Below are 17,249 nucleotides of genomic sequence, written 5' to 3'. Positions count from 1 at the left end.
AAGGGAGGGCGCAGTCAACCGCAGGAGGAAGCTGGCACCAGCTACTGGCACTCAAAGAAACCACGGAATTTGGAACTGGGGGAGGGCAAGCATAGAGGGTCTGCCAGGCAGCGGCTGCTTAGAATCGGAGGTCAATGGGCTTCAGCCCAGGCCGCCCTGGCCTGGAAAGCAGTGCACGAGTGCAAGCGGAGGCTCCATTTGTGTAGCCCCTCTGCCATCCCCAGGGCCCCAACTCCATGGACCATACGCTGTGCGAGCAACACTCCGTGCAGGCCCCAAATCAGTCTGCCCAGAAAAAATCAGGATTCCCTCTAGGATGATGCCACAGAGCCCAGAAAGTCACCCAGCCCCATGCCTTTTTTTTTTTTTTAAAGAGATGAGTTGAACACATACAACAAGGATGGTCTGGATAACCATAGTAGAGGAGAGGAAGCCAGGATGTGGCAAGCAGAGCTCTCTGGGCTGCCCCCAACCCAGCAGTCTGGTCATTTCCAAGAGGATGGCTGAGGTTCAGGTTCCCAAGCAAGAAAAGGGCCAGAGTTCTCCCAGTCCGAGTGCTGCTCATCTACACACGATGCAATCGCAAAGGCTTCTGTTTAACTGTGCCTCGTAGTCGCAGGCAAAAGTGAAACCTCCCGGTTTGGTGGCACTGTGATAATACAACAATACTACTAATAGCTAAAATTTATTGAGTACATACTATGTGCTAAGTGCTATGTTACATCATTGCATAACTTAGATGCTCACAACTCTGGGAGATAGCTGTCATGATTTTTCCTATTTTGTGGGTGGAAACTGTGGCACAGAGAGGTTAAGTGGGTTGCCCAGGGTCACACAGCTAGTCAGTGATTGAAGCTAGGAAGCTTTTAACGGTACACTCCAACATTCTCAAGGCAGGGACTCTTGGTTTAGGCCTCCATTAGCCACCTACCTCTGGCCTTTGCTGGCAATGCCAGAAAGTGGGGTCATTTCCAAAGTTGGAAGCCCCTTGGGTGGGGCCCAAGTGGAAAGCAAAGCTGAACACTGAGTAGACCTTTCTCCTTCCAGAGTGTGAGGTCAAAGGATGCCATTCTGATAGAACTATATGCATCAGTCTCTGTGTGAGTGTGATGTGTGCATTTGTGTATCAGTGTATGTGAGATTGTGTGTGAATGTGTGAGTGTACATGAATTTGTTAGTCTGCATATGGTTATGAATGTGAGTGTATGTGTGACTGTCATTGTGTGTGCCTGAGTGTGTGAATGTATGAGAGCTTGAATGTGACTGTGCATGTCAGTGTGTGGGAGTGTGTAATAGTGTAAGTGCAAGTGTCAATGTGTGCCCGTGTGCTGAGGTTGCCCTGAATTTCAGAGCAACCAACCGTGCTTCCAGATTGCCTGGGTGACTGGCTTGAGTTCTCGGCTCAGTCGGCGCCCCCAATCGCCACTTGGTGAGTGGAGACAAGTGTTTCGTGTGGGGGTCTGTGCCTCGCTGCAGCAGCCCTCAGGCCCAGGACTGGAGGTCCCCCAGTGTTCTACGAATAAGGCCTGGTCAGCATGGCGGGCGCGGGGGCGGCGGCGCCGGCGCCTGAGAGGCCTGGCAGGCGGAGGTTGGAGCCGCCGGGTGCTGAGTGACTCACCGCGCAGGGAGCTGGCGAACCCCGCGCTCCGAGCTGGGTAGGGGCGGAGCGTGAACTCACTGCCGCGGTCTCGCCCCAAATGCTCTGGCCCTCACCTTTCCCCACCTCACCGCGCTCGAAGCCTCGGAAAGATAGGTATGTTGTCTCGGGTGACCAGGTTACCGGCTGGGGCGTCGGCTCCCAGCGCCTGACCGACAGAGCGCTGGCCCAAGGAAAAAGCGCACACATTCAATGAAAACAATAATTTATTTAAATAATCTCTTCATAGTGTAAAATCAACATTAAGAGCATGTTGTTTTCATAATAAATAACCCCAAAATACCTTTATTTCAAGAACAAAGACCTTAGGATAAGATCAAACCAATCCAAATCAGTAGCTTCATTTAACTGAGATTTTTTTTTTTTTTTTGAAAGGGGAAAAATAAAACAAAGAGGTTGCTGAGGTCACTGCTAAACCGCAGTTTCACAACTGGAGGCTTACAAAAAAGTCTGCAAAGATGAATATTTTTATACAAATAAATCAGTGGGAAAGACGGCACAGATCCCTTTATTTATAAATTCCGTGTCGAAGTCCAGGCTAATAATCCTGAATAGGTTTTAAAAAAGATAATTTAAACACATTTTTTTTTGCAATGCCCACATATTAAAAAAATCATTTTTCCCCCCAACATCAAAATGAGGTCATCCGCAAAGGCACCTAAACTTTTAAAAAAATAAAAATAAAAAAACTCCACTGGTGATTGATGAGGAAAGAGCTAAGGAAGAGTTCCTGGGGCAGCGCTAAGGCGGAGCGGGGGCTCTGAGGCTGCAAACAGCAGGGCAGGAGAAAAGCGGCGGGGCCGCCCGGGTCACGGGGGCACGTGGGGCGGCGGGCAGGCGGGACCTGGGAGGTCAATAGCCCGAGCGACTGAGCTGCGCCTGGGGGCGGGCGAGGAGAAAAGAGCCTCAGAGCGCCCCGACGCCTCGCGGGCGGGGGAGGCGGCCCCCTCGCCGACTCAGCTCCCGGCCCCGGGCGAGGACGGCGCCGGACGGACTCGTCGGGGGAGGGGAGCAGAGGCCAGGCCGAGGCGGGGCTCCACCGGCTGAGGCCCGGGGCTCAGGTAGGCCTTGCAGCCGCCGGTTACGGACTTAGCCCAGCCACCGCTGCTCGCCTCCCCCAAGAGGAGCCCGCGCACGCGGCATGGAGACACCTCCCTGGTCCCGGCCGCTCGGTGGCCGCTCGAGGGATCGGGGCTTGGAGCGCGCGGGTAGTGGCAGTGGCTCCCTCCTGCTAGAAGCCTCTGGCTCTGGGGGCCTAGCTCCGAGGCTAAATGGTCTCTGCTTTCTCAGTTTCTGGTGCAGGCTCCGTGGGGTTAGAAAATAGTCCCCGCGCTCACCGGGGCGCCCCCGCCGCCGTGGTGATGGTGGTGGTGGTGATGCGGCTGCGGGGTCTGCGTCGGGTGCAGCAGCGGCGCGGCGGCCTGCAGGTGGGACGCGGAGCCGGAGGCCTGGTGGTACCACGGGTAGTTACCCAGGAAAACCGAGGCCGCGCTGCTGGGGCTGGAGCCCGAGCTGCCCGCGCCGCTGCCGCCGCTGCCCGGGCCGCCCCCGCCCCCCATCCGCGGCGGCGCGCCGAAGTCCCAGGAGGCCGGCGCCGAGACGGGCGGTGAAGCACAGGGTGGCGACGCGCTGGCTCCGGGGTGCTGCTCCGAGGGGATCTCGCCGCTCTTCCACATCTTCTTGAATTTGGACCGGCGGTTCTGGAACCAGATTTTGACCTTTGTGGAAAAGGGACCAGAGCTTTAGTGAAGGCACCTTGCCCTAGGGCAGGGGGGAGGAGGAAGCGAGTAAGAGGGTCGAGTGCGGCCGTCTCGGGAGTTCAGATTGTACCTGCACCAGAGACAGGTCATCCCAAAAGGCCCAAGATTTTGTGTGTGTGTGTGTGTGTGTGTGGCTGGCAACAACAAGAGGGGGTTAGCAGGGCCGGTTATTTTACCCGCTTAATTAGTTGCGCGCGGATAGACAACATGGTACTGGATTTCCGCCCCAACAGTGTCCCCTTTCTTCCCTCCCATGCGGAGGCCCCCTGAGGGATTTCAGCTTCGGACCTAGAAGTCTAGGCCGCCCGAGGCGCGGGCCTAGAAATCCATACAATTACTTTTAAAAACATTCCAAGGAACCAGTCTGCTTTCGGGCCGCTCCTCGCCCCCGCAGGCCGCGAGCCCCCACCTGAGTCTGGGTAAGGCCCAGGGACGCCGCCAGCTCGGCTCGCTCGGGCAGGGCCAGGTACTGAGTCTTTTGGAAGCGCCGCTGAAGAGCCGCCAGTTGGAAACTGGAGTAAATAGTGCGGGGTTTCCGGACTTTCTTTGGCTTCCCGTTCACTATCCGGATTTCAGGCTCGAGGTCCTCCTTCTCTGCAACGAAACGCAACCGTAAGAGCCACGCACCCCGGGGAGGCCCGAGAGCTCCCGCCGGCCTGCAGGGCCCTGCTGGAGACCTGGCCTGAGCTAGAAGGCGGGTTGTTGGAGAAGCTGCGCCAAGCCCTGGCGCAATTCGCAACGCGCGGGTCGGAGCCTGCTCTGAACCCGGCAGTTGGATCTTCCAGGGAAGGGGAGAGGCGCACGCCAGACAGAAAGGAGAAGCAGGTGGAAAGAAAACTAGAGGTGCCCGAGGCATGCACCGCGCACTCACACGGCCTCGGAGGGCACCCAGTCCCACAAACTGCGCCGAGCACAGTTTCGTGACCTGCTGCAGAGGCAGCTGGGGAGGGTGGAGTGCACGGAGCCGGCAGGGAGCAGGGCTCCTGACGGCCCTCTTGCCCTAATCCTTTTTATCCTATCCACCTTAGTAACTAACTCACCACTTAGTAACTTAGTCACCGACTCGCCCCCTTCACGCCATCGTTACGCATACCAGGCTCGTTGTTGGCAGGGGACGAACTGGTCCCGTAGGGCGCGTAGGAGGTGTAGGCAGCGGTATAGCCCAGGTCGTATCCGCCTTTGGCGGAATAAGGGACGTTGTTGAGGCTGCTGGTGTGGTACTGATAGGAACCCATGTGCGAGTAGGGCGAGCCTCCGCCGCCGCCGCCGCCCGCTGAGTGCTGCTGGTTGGTGTAGTAGCTGCTATCGGTAGCTGTGGATACCGGAAGGGTGGGCGACTCCTGGGGCTTGTGGAGACTGCTGCTGCCGCCGTTGCTGCCGCCGGGGCCGGCGCCGCCGCCGCTCGGGGGCTGCTGGTGCTGGTGGTACGTGCTGGAGGCCGTGATCTGGGTCGAGTGCATATCAGCCACCAGACTGTCAAAGACTCCAGTCATCCTGGCCTGGGACGGGAACGACCAGCGGTGGCAGGCGCGCGGAAGGAAGCCAGGCGCCTCCTCCGTCTCTCCCAGTCCTCTCCAGCAGCCAATGTAATTACGGGGAAGTGAGCGGGGAGGGGGGGGAGAGAGGAAAACAAGAAAAGTGGCAACGGTCTAGGCGCCTCCTCCTCCGGGGGAGGCGATCACCGTGCGCTGCTCGGGACAGCTGCCACCGGCCGCATCCTCTCCTCCTCCCCGCCGGCTCGGCTCCTTGCCCAGAGCGGGCCCGCTCAGGGGGCGGGCAGCGGAGGGGGCAGGTGGAGGGGCCGGACCAGGGCTTCGGGAGGCGGGAGCAGGTGAGCGGCCCGGAGCGGCTTTACCGAGGTCTGCAGGGCGGGCTCCTGCAGGGTGGGCATTTAACCCTCGTCACGTGAGCGCAGGCGACGTCACCTAGCAACAGCCAATCAGAAGCGCCAGGCCACGGGACTGCGGGCTCCTAGGAACCCTCGGCTGGGGGGTGAGTGTCACCCCTGGCACTCTGCAGCGGTCGCGGGTGCAGAAAGGCTGCGGCTGAATGGGAGCAGCTAGGCGAGGCGCTGGGGGGTGAAGTGCGGGGGTGATGTCTCGGTGTCCGGCAGTCGGAGGACAGAAGCTGTGAAGACCGAGACTCAGGAAGAGGCAGCGCTATCTCCCATCCCATTCTCCGTGCAAGTGCCTACCAATTCCAGTGACGCGTACATGCATGTCCGAGGTCAGTTTTCAAACACAGTTGATTAAATGAAGCGGTGTCGAGAGCTGGGCCAACTCTTGCTCCGCTTTTCCTCAAAGTGTCTGGCATTTACTCTTGTCAACCACTCGGCACATGGTCAGTTGATTTAAATGATCCATAAACCACATATAATAATAATAATAATAATAATAATAATAATAATAATAATAATTACTGGCTTCCTAACCAACCCATAGGGATATTAGGACAATTAATTAGATATTATTTAAACGGTTTTTTCCTTGTTGCTTGAGAGAGAAGCTATATACACTCAAAGGTATTACAGTTAATAACTGATTTGAAAACACTTTCCCTTGTACTTTGCTGACACGCAGAGGCTCTGAGTAATTATGTATATTTGATGGCTAATCGACAGCTGAAAAGTGATCCCAGAGATTTCCTGCTAGGGTAGAAAGCTAGACCAGACTGACCAGTTGGGCTTCAAAATTTATTTTAACTGCCAATTCTTCTTCTTCTTTTTTTTAAGAAGTTGGGTAATATTTAGGTGAGAGAAGTTTCGACACTGAATTTATCATGTCTCGAATTTACACCAATATAAAAAGTTTTATCCTTACACTTTTGTGCGTTAGAGCCCCGTTCTTCCCTTCTACTGCAATTTCTTCTTTTTAAAAATACGAAGTGGAGATCTCCTGTATATGTCTGTAACTTTATGATTGGGCATCTTGACCCAACGGTGGGGGATAGGCGTGGTCGTGGACGCCAAGTCTGCAGGTCCCCTGGCAGCTCTTGGCTAGTGGCGCCACCTGGTGGGCAGTGAACACAGCTGCGGCGGGCCAGTAGACCGTCTAATCAGGCGGAGGCGCCAGCCTCAGAAACCCCCCAAAAGAACAAAATAGTAATTAAAAGCCACAAAATTGTGCTAGTGCGCGCCATCTGAAGCACCCTTTGCTAAAAACATAATATGTCGCTGAAAGAACTTGTTACAACAACTGCCTAAAGGAAAACAAGTTGATACTTTGAAAAACATGATATTTGGTCGTCTTCCCCAGAAAAAGCAAGCGTGTAATTAAAACCCCAGCATCCACACAATTCACTCTTAGCGGAAAAATGACGCAGATAATCCCTCCTTCAAGAGTGCCAGGATTTAGTTCCCAGTCTTCCTTTTGGTTAAGGAAGCCCCTTACATGGGCAAGGGTGAGTTTATTGGAAGTGCTTCTTCCTGGGGGCTCACCACCACAGGATGATATTGCCTTGAGCTCTGTCTGCTGTTTTCTGGGTCCCAGTTACAAAATTAAGCTCTGATATTTAATCAGGATTGAATTTTCATGCATTGGCTACAAATTCTAAATAGCTGTTTCAACCTAAAATAGATACCTTTTTAACCCCTGAAAATAAACTTTTAAGAAACCTAATTGCTGTGGCCTTGCCTTAGGCTCTCTACTCCTTTGTTCCCACCCTAAGCATGTCCTCCAGAGATTTTCATGGTGGTGAGTTTGTCATTAGCAGCCTAAGTCTGGGTGGACTGGGATTTGGAAAACGGCAGCCTTCTGGAAGGCAATATGATTCTGGTCCCCTTTGTGCTGAAAACAAGGAACTGTGTGTGTTTGGGAGGGGGGGGAGAGAGAGAGAGACACCCCCCCCCAGTGAGCAGAGCCAATAACTACATTTGGAGAATCAAGAAAAGTCTTGAGGTGTTCTGATTATTTGACTACGAATTTGAATTTTCCACATTATCCACCACAATATCCAAATGATTTCCTGACTGTGGTTCCAAGTCAGAAAGACAGTGTGTGTGTGGGGGGGATTGACTTTTGCCCACAGTTCAGAGCTGGTGATGCCCCTCTCCAAAGTGATTTGAGAGGCTCTGAGAAGTGGGAAGAAGGTGGCCTAGACTGAGGTGGGTGAAAATGGTGTCTGCATGAGGCTCAGATGTCTTCCTCCACCTCAGGTACCTTCTTCTCCTTCTCTGCGTTCAGGTTTTCTCTTTCCTTCTCAGCTATTATTTTACTCTGAGGGGACCTACAGGAAGGTAGGTGGATAATGAGGGAAACTCAGGGTCTCTGCTCTGGCCTTGTCTTTCCAGTCCTATCGGCTGAGACCTGCTTTGCATGCCATGCTTACCTGGCTGTGACCAGGGCGCTTAATCTGGTCATAAGTCTCACTGCCTTCTCCCGTGGGAACTGCTAACAAACCTTGCGTCAGATAGGGACAGAATCATCATTCTCATTGTATAGATGGACACTGAGACTCTAGGGCAAAAACGGCTTTCTTTGAGTTAGATGCCCCCTCCCAAGCAGCTGCCTTTCTCGGTTGTCAAAGCGCAATTTTGGGGTATTTACTGTCAGTCTTGGCTGAACAGCTCTGGGATTCCAACAGAGAGCTGCCCAGGAGGACTGTGTACCCGGCTTCCAGCACCGCGCCCCATCCTCGCCTGGCTAAGAATTCCAAGGCTGGCTGGCACAGCGCTCTGCTTCTGCCGGCCTAATCGGCTGGCCTCACCTCTGCTAAACCTAAAGGCTGGCGGTTCGAACCTACCCAGCGGCTCCTTGAGAGAAAGATCTGGGGTTATGCTCCCCTAAAAATTAAACTAAAAAACCCCATACAACCTAGTAACCCCCATGGGGCAGGTCTACTCTGTCACCTGAGGTCGCTATGAGTCGGAATCGACTAGAGGGCACCCAACCACCACCACCATTACGCCAAGGAGTTGCGGCGTGTTGTTGGGAAGCACATGCCGCCTGCCGGCAGGGAGCGCGCAGTGGCGCCAGCAGGGACAGGCCTCCTACACTTAGGCTAATGGGAGACCGTACGCACTGCTGCCGGATCGCCCCTGTGGCCCACTGCGCACTGTCTTATCTGGAGTCTCGGGATCCGAGCCCTTGTTCTGTTCCATCCTTCCCTAGCTCCGGGAGCCTGCCCTTTCGAATCCCGCTGAGGTTCGTCCTAAGACTCTGTGAGATTGGAGCAGGGCTGAGGTTTGGATTTTGAGAATCTCGGTTCCGCCTCTCCGCGACCGATCAGATGACCCCTTCCGTACCGGCAGATCTCAACTTCTTGAGGACACCTCTCGCCCGATCCTGTCGCGTTGCTAGTTTCTCAACCTGGTTTTTTCCGCGCGAGAGGTCTTCAGCTCCCCTCCTTCGGCCCTTAGGCAGACAAGGTCCCTGGCTCTGGGGTCTATGCCCTCGGATCCCACATTTCTTCCTAAATAGACCCGGCGGTAACTGAGAGGGCACAATGCAAACATACCAACTGGGGAAAAAAAAAATCCCCAGGAAAATCTTTCAGAGACCGGGAGTCGGGCCTCGGGTGCTGAGACTGCGGCAGAAAATAGCGGTGCACACGGTTGGTGATCCCTGGTCTTGTGACTTCCGCGGCCCACGCTGGCCCCCAGCCGCATCCTCAGCCCTCGGCTCTCCTTCAGCCCAGGGATTGTCTCGGATTCCCGCATTTCCAGCAATCCCTCGCTCTCCTTTCTCCCCCATGACTTGAGTATCAGCCAGCCACTCCTCTCCTACCTACTGTGCCAGGCACTGTGCCAGGTGCTGGGGGTTCCTGTCCTCCAGTAGCTTACAGTCTCTGGACAAAGAGGGTATATGGCAGTAACTGATGCCAGTGGCCAGCATCCGTTTACTGAGCACGAGGCGCTCTGCTAAGCTCTTCACCTTTTTTTTCATGGACTCCTCAGGGTGGTTACAATGTTATGCACAATATCTACGCCAGAAACCAAGGCATAGAGAGATTGAATCAATTACTTAAGGACATGCAGCAGAGGGCTGGCTTGAACTCACGTCTGGGCCACAGAGGTAAGGCCACTTTAGCTCAGGGCTGGGTTTCTGGCCTGAGGAGCAAGAGATGAGGGGCTGCCACCTCAGCTCTCTGGGCGCGGTGGGGCAAATGCGAACCGACACTGGCAACTCGGAGGCCGAGCATGTTTCTCCCGCCATAGACAACTGCCATTCGTCCAGCGCGCGAAGCCTCTGAGCCGCCTGGGGGTCTGCGCGCGGCCCTCGGGTGTGCTCACAGGGCTGGCGCGCGCGCAGACTCCGGAGGGCCAGCGGCGAGCGCACGGACTGGAAGGGTGGTCATGCGGGAGACTAGGAGGCACGCAGGCACTGAAAGGCAGGGTTTCCTGGAAGGACCCAAGGAGGACCCCCGGGCAGATCGAGGGTCACCAGGGAGGGCGGGAGGCAGGAGACACCCCACCTTCCCACTCGCAGCCCCAAGTTGCGGGCGCCAGAAGTTTCTCTTCTGCGGGGATTGCTCCCGGGATTACTTTGCTACCTGCTGGAGTGTGAGTAAAGACAACAGGGCTTGAACGAGAAGTAGGATTTATCTGCTCGTGCAGGAGCGAGAGCCTAGGGCTCCTGGCCCGGGGAACCGCCCGGCGCGTGGCGGAGGGTACTGGCGGTTCCTCGCTGGCGGCCGGACGGTCTGGTCCCAGAGCATAGGAGCGGATACTCAGCGCTCCGGCGGGCGAGCGTTGGCGCGCAGAGATGCATTCCCCGTAGATGGCCCCAAACTGCCAGGTATCGGTGCCCAGGTTGTGTTCAGAGCCACGAACCCTGATGGAATTAGTTACAACCACCCCCCAACCCCACGGACAAAAGTGCCAGGTATTCGGACGGCGGGGATGTTCATTTCGAACTTTTAGCAGCCCCCACACTGGGAGCTCTGGTAGCATAGTGGCTAAGGCACTTGACTGCTAACCAGAAGGCTGGCGATTCAAACCCACCAGCCACTCCTCGGAAGAAAGGTTGGGCAATCCTACTTCCGTAGTGATACTGCCTCGGAAACCCAAGGAGGGGTCGCTATGAGTCGGGGCCGACTCGACGGCATATAACAACAACAACAACAACAACACTGCACAGTGAGATGTATCCAAACGAATGGCTGATGACAAGTGTGTTCTCACACCTGGGGAAAGAATAAAAGCAGTTTCTGACTAGACTTTCCTGCCCCTAAGCTCCGTGTCGACGCAGCAGAAGACTTTTGCGCCCCAGGGGCTGCGCGCCGAGTGTGAAGGGGAAATTTGTCGTTATCCTGGAACTTCACGACTGCCGGAAGGGCCCTCAGCTCCTCTCTGAGGAGGGGTCTCGGCTTTCAGGTTGGAAAGGCAACTCCGCACACTAGGTCGGGTGGTGACCCTCTCGTGCCATGGGATACTCGATGCTTACAACCATGACCTTTCTGCCAGGGAGTCATGGCGCTAGGCTGTGAGTCCAGCATGCTTCTGAAACATTCAGAGCCAATTTCGCTGTCAGCCTACAGATATTAGACCCTAACCAGGCCCATTTCACTTGTTTATTCAGTGATTAATGCAAACACACACACACACACACACACACACACACACACACACACACACACACGACTAGATTGGGAAAGAAAGAACTTGGAAGGAAACATCTGGAAGTCAGAGTACCGCCTTGGGCACACGAATTCCTGTCTCTCAGAACATGAACATTCTAACCCTGAGTCTTCCTTTCCACTCCCCCATTCCACACACCAACCACACACTACAAAGTTGTGTCAGCTCATATGGCAGCACAGACTAGGTGCCTGACACGTGGGCTCAGGAACCAGACTTTGCTGGGTTAAACCACTGCTGTTACTGTGTGGCCTTGGGAAAAGGGCTTAGTTTTTCTATGCTTCATTGTTTGCATCTGTAGAATGTAATGATGATACCTTCTTCATGGGGTTATTGCCTGAAACATGTTCTCTCCTCTGCTGCCTGGTTTGCCTTGAGAACTTGCATTCTTTGGTGTAGGCCTCGTGGATTTTAAGCTAGGGAGACTTAGGTGTCAGGGGTGTTGCCCCATTTCATTGCTCAGTGCATGTGGAGGCCTTCTCCATGTGTCCTTAGCTCAGAGGAGAAGGGCTTCCCAGCTCCAGGAGATCAAAGCATTGGTCCACTGGCCTGGAGATACAAGAAGGCAGTGGGTGGTCCAGGTGTGGTTGGGAAGAAGTCAGGTACTAGGTCAGGGAAGAATCCCTGAAGGTAAGGATGGGCCTTCGGCAGGCAGCAAGGAGTTTAGGGAAGGGAGGGGAAAGCTGGGCGGTTTGGGCGAGGCCCATTCAATGCCCCGGGCAAATCCTCAGGGTATTTCCCTGTGTGGCAAACCCAGACTGCTCCTGTTCACCTTTCTGAAAATGTGGAGCAGAGTGGGGAAGGAGCCCTGCAGTTATTCACAGGAACTGTTTCTCTGGGTGGCTTAGCCCTGAAAATTAGCCACTGCATCCTTTTTCCTCCCTCTTTTTTGCATTCTTTTTTAATAAAAGGAAATATTGTTAAAAATTACAAAGTAATGCATACTGGTTATCAGAGGATTAAACAGTGTTAGAAATATTTTGGGCACAGGGCCCCAGCTAACCCCTCCTCGGTGTCTGTGCATTGGAAGGCATATATGCTTAAGTATGTTGTTGTTGTTGTTGTGATGTGCCCTGGAGTCGGACCCGACTCATAGCGACCCTTCCGTGGGTTTCCGAGGCGGTATCATTACGGAAGTACACTGCCCCATCTTCCTTCTGAGGAGTGGCTGGTGGCTTTGAACCGCCAGCCTTCTGGTTAGCAGTCGAGTAAGCACAGGCAAACATATATGCTTGTTTGGTCAATATGAGATCAAATGGTTTACATGATTGTTTTTAAAAATCTTTTCTTTCTATGTCATAGTTACAGAGCAATCACTTTTTTAAAAAAGGATTGTATAAGGAATGCACTACAATTTATTTAATTATCCCTCTTTCCATTGACATTTAGATTTCTAGTATTTCACTATTGCAAACAACAAATGAATAAATATTCTCTAGAGCTTAACCCATTATTTCTGTAGGCTAGAATCATAGTAACAGAATTGTGACTCAACATTTTAGATACCACTAACCCACTTCATGGGAGCTCTGGTGGCGTAGTGCCTAAGGCACTTGACTGCTAACCAGAAGTTTGGCGGTTCAAACGCACCAGCCACTCCTCAGAAGGAAGATCGGGCAATCTACTTCCATAGAGATACCTCCTCAGAAACCCAAGGAAGGATTGCTGCGAGTTGGAAACGACTTGACGCCACATAACAGCAACAACACTGACCCAGTTCATGGAGTGGATTCGAACTCATGGTGCCCCCTGTGTGTCAGACTAGAACTGTGCTCCATAGGGTTTTCAGTGGCTAATTTTTCAGAAGTACATTATAAGCCCTTTCTCCTGAAATTCCTCTGGGTGGATTTGAACCTCAACCATTCAGTTAGCAGTTGAGAATGTTAGCCATTTGCACTGCCCAGTGACTCCAGATACTAAGTTGTCTTTAAAAGAGTTGTAGCAATTCAACAATGTGTGAGAAGGCTCATTACTCAAAATTCACACTGAAAGAAGTATGAGGAATCCCACAATTTTTCAATTATGATAAGTTTAAAATATTACTGTATTTTAATTTGCGTAGCTTTTATTATTAGTATAGTTGAACATCTTTTTCTATTGGTTGTTTGATTTTCTTCTGTGAGTTGCCTGTTTATATCTTCTGCCCATACTTCTGTTTTTCTCTTTCATTGGTTTATAGGAAATATTTATATACCGTAGACCTTTTTTTGTTTATGGTAAATATTTATTTCCTATTAATTTTTTTTTTTTTTTACTTTCTACTTCAGAAATTGTAAGTATTGTGTGGCCAAAAATGTACATATTTTCCTTTATGCCTTCTTGACCTTCAGGTCATGTTTATGAATGCCATTCCCTACCCTAAGATTATAAAATATTTCTCCATATTTTCTTCTACTGCTTTTAGAGTCGATATTAAAGTATGGATTCTGGGCTCAAATCCGAACCTGGCCATTGGTAGCTGTGTGGCTTTGAAAAAGTTATTTAATTTAGTGTTTAATCAGAATAACCTTCATCATTTGGACTCTGCAGATGACAAGGCTCTAGGGAATGACCGAGGGAAGTGCAGAGGAGAGCCATCTTTATGTTCAGCATCTTCTTTGGACTGTTGCTTGACCAAGAAATAACTTTTAAGTTACTAGCTTTTAGTGTCTCTCTTTCTTTCTCTCTTTTTTTTTTAACATAGCCGCTTACGTACCATAACTAATACCATGACCTTGGAGTCAGAGTGCAATGACCTTGTCAGCAAATTATAGAAAAATATCCAGAACATCTTTTATCTGTGAAAACTAGAGATCGAATTGATACCTGAGCAAAGAACTTAACCCATCTTATCCCAAGATGCATTCAGTCCATGAATAGAAATAGGTTGGCACAGCTGATTGTTATCATTAGCAACATAAGTCTTAAAAATGATTGTTAGTGGCGTTCTGGCAGGTATAAGCCCAAATCATATGTGTTTCCTTTTGAAGGTGATGGGTTGCAGAGGTTTTGTCATCCTGCCATGTGAGGCCCTCCCTTCCATGTCAGTGTCACTTTTGCCTTGGACACATGCTTATTATACTTAGGAGTTGTCATAGGGTGATAAGCCCCCTTCCTAATATATTCTTTTTTGGATCCACAGTACCTAACTAATGGGATGAGCCAAGGCAAAGGCACAAAAGCAAGAAGAACCAATAATGAAATATTTTCAAATAGAAAAAAACAAGACACTTCCAACTAAAATGGCCCAAATGGCTTTTCTTTGAGGAAAGTATAAAACACTGATGTCACTTTGAAGACTAATACAAAGCTATGGTATTTTCAGTTGCCTCTTATGCATGTGAAAGCTGGACAATAAATAAGGGAAACTGAAGAGCAATTGATGCAAATGAATTACAGTATTGGTGAAAAATATTGAATATATCATGGACTGCCAGAAAAACGAGTAAATCTGTCTTGGAAGAAGTACAACCAGGATGCTCCCTGGAAGCAAGGATGGGGAGACGTCATCTCATGTACTTTGGACTAGTTTATCAGGAAGGACAAGGGACCAGTCTCTCTAAAATAGAGAGTCAGTGAAAAAAGAGGAAGACCCTCAATGAGATGGACTGACAAGGTGGCTGCAACAGTGGGCTGCAACACAGCAAGATTGTGAGGATGGTGCAGGACCGGGCAGTGTTTCATTCTGTTGTGCATGGGGTTACTATGAGTCAGAACCAACTCCATGGCACCTAACAACAACAACAATGAAACCTTAAGTGATAGGACTTTGAGGCATCATTTTGGGTCAAGACATTGTTTTTGCTTGTTTCTGAGTCCTCAGCTGCGTTCTTTTTGGCCCAAGTTATCACATAGCGAAGTTTTGAACTGATGATGTACTTTGATTCCATTCAGAACTGAGCCCGTTTTATCTCTACCCTCCACAAAAGGTTTAACATGAAGTTGCCATGCCAGTGCTGTTGCCTTCTATAAGACTGCGATGACACTAGTGGCCATTTAGCTTCTTCAGCTACATCAATCCAATTTGTAGTTGTTGTTGTTAGGTTCTATCCAGTTGAATTTGATTAATAATGACCACATATGAAGAGCAGAACTGCCCTATAGGGTTCTCTAGGCTGTAAAGCTCTGGTGGTGCCTTAGTGCCTAAGGCATTTGACTGCTAACTAGAAGGCTGACGGTTCAAACCCACCAGCCACTCCTCAGAAGGAAGATTGGGCAATCTACTTCCGTAAAGATACTGCCTCAAAAACCCAAGGAGGGGTCGCTATGAGTTGGATCCGACTCGATGGCAGTGAGTTTGATTTTTTTTTTTTTTTAATAATCTTTGTGGGAGCAGATTCAGAAGTCATTCTTCCGTGGAGCTGCTAGGTAAGTTTGAACTACTATTTCAGTTCATGGTGGACATTAACAAATTATACATATTAATATAAGGAAAGTGCTATTTTAGTTATTTTAAAATTAAATAAAACAATACTTCTTTATAACACATTTGTGTATAAATTCGTGTATAAATTACCAAACCCTAAGACTCTCCATAGAGAGAGTCATTGTGAAAAGAAATAGCAGCTGGATTTCATAAACCTAACCTTTATACCCTCATGGTTTCACCTTGGGGACTTACTGTATAATTATCTGCCCCTGATGAGCTCAGTGGACAGTTCCATTGCACTTTTTTTCCACTGTACTTTTAATGCTTTGACCATCTCATCTTTTTAGTTATGTTAGTTCAAAAATCATCTGGAGGAATCCTGAGATATTTAAACAAGGTTTCACTAAAGTTTTAAGATAATAAAAAGTAAATAAAATAGCCAGGACCCACATGGTCAAATATGGTAAGCTCTTTGTTGGTATGAACCAAGTGTTTCTTATACGTTGTGACTGAATTAAAAAAAAATGATATATAAAAGATGAAGGATAAATGAAAGTTGTCAAGATAAAGAGTTGAGAGAAGAGCATTACAAGAAGAAAAACTAGCATGTATAAAGTTCTTAGTCTGAAAGGAATATTTGAGTAGCTGGAAGAAGGCCAGTTGGGTTGGACCATAGCAAATGAGAAGAGTGTGCAAAATGGGGTTGGAACAGTGGCTTATGTGAGTGAAAAGCAAACCAAACTTGGTGCCATCAAGTCAATTCCAACTCATAGTGACCCTCATTGGGTTTCTGAGGCTATAAATCATTATGGAAGTAGATCACCCCATCTTCCTTCTATGGAGCGGCTAGTGGATTTGAACCACTGACCTTTTGGTTAGCAGCCAAATGCCCTACCCACTATGCCACCAGAACTCCTTCATAATGAATGGACAGATGGGAAATCTGTTAACTTATTTCTTCTTATTACTGAATAATATTCCATTGACTCTGTGGCTATACCACAATTTATTTATGCATTCACTTTCAACAATGAGACATCAGAAAGATTATTTGGCCAATGTGACTCAACAATATGTATAGCCACCCACTGCCATTGTGTTGATTCCGACTCATAGTGATCCTATAGGACAGAGTAGAATTGTCCTCTAGTGTTTCCAAGGCTGCAAATCTTTACAGAAGCTGACTGCTTCATTTTTCTCCCGTGGAGCAGTTGGTGGGTTCGAACTGCCAACCTTTTGGTTAGCAGCTGAATGCCTTAACCACTGTGCTAGCTCTTCGAGCAATATGTATAGACATTGTTAAACAGGAACCTAATTTGCTGTGTAAACTTTACCAAAAACACATATGGGAGCTCTGGTAGTGTAGTGCCTAAGGCACTTGACTGCTAACCAGAAGGCTGGTGGTTCAAACCCACCAGCCACTCCTCAGAAGAAGATGGGGCAATCTACTTCTGTAGTTATACTGCCTTGGAAACCCAAGGAGGGGTCGCTATGAGTTGGGTCTGACTCGAGGGCACATAACAACAACATATATAAATATAAATATATATATATATATATTTATTTATTTATTTATTTATAAGGATTACTTGACTTCTCTGGCTTCAGTTATCCAAATCAGTGCTCATTGAAATGAAATCTGCATTTAACAAGTTCCCCTGTGTAATGGTATAGCAACGGAGTGTTTGAGGACAGTAGAAATTGTTGTCTTTGGTGTTGCGTGCTATCAAGTTGATTTTCAACTCATAGCGACACCACGTGGTCTAGAAGAGCTGCCCCATTTGGTTTTCTGGACAGTCGTCTTTACAGGAGCAGATCTCCAGGTCTTTATTCTGTGGAGCTGCTGAGTGGGTTTGAACACCAACCTTTTGGTCAGCAGCTAAGCTCTTAACCACTTGGGCTCCTTTC

The 17,249-nt window shown here is 49.9% G+C and overlaps 1 protein-coding gene across 1 annotated transcript; it reads right to left on the bottom strand.

Moving 5' to 3' along the window:
• Window positions 1–2,970: 2,970 nt before the first annotated feature.
• DLX2 (distal-less homeobox 2) lies at window positions 2,971–4,910 on the bottom strand. The gene is made up of 3 exons (XM_007942400.2): window positions 4,511–4,910; window positions 3,827–4,011; window positions 2,971–3,375 (listed from the first exon to the last, which is right to left on the bottom strand). The coding sequence occupies exons 1-3, from the start codon at window positions 4,908–4,910 to the stop codon at window positions 2,971–2,973; spliced, it is 990 nt and encodes a 329-aa protein (XP_007940591.1).
• Window positions 4,911–17,249: the final 12,339 nt, after the last annotated feature.

Source organism: Orycteropus afer, unplaced genomic scaffold, assembly GCF_000298275.1.
Source record: "Orycteropus afer afer isolate SDZICR_OR568_19922 unplaced genomic scaffold, OryAfe1.0 scaffold00001, whole genome shotgun sequence".
NCBI classification, from domain to species: domain Eukaryota; kingdom Metazoa; phylum Chordata; class Mammalia; order Tubulidentata; family Orycteropodidae; genus Orycteropus; species Orycteropus afer.
Note: the sequence above shows the minus strand (reverse complement) of the source record. Positions and strands in the feature narration are given on the sequence as shown.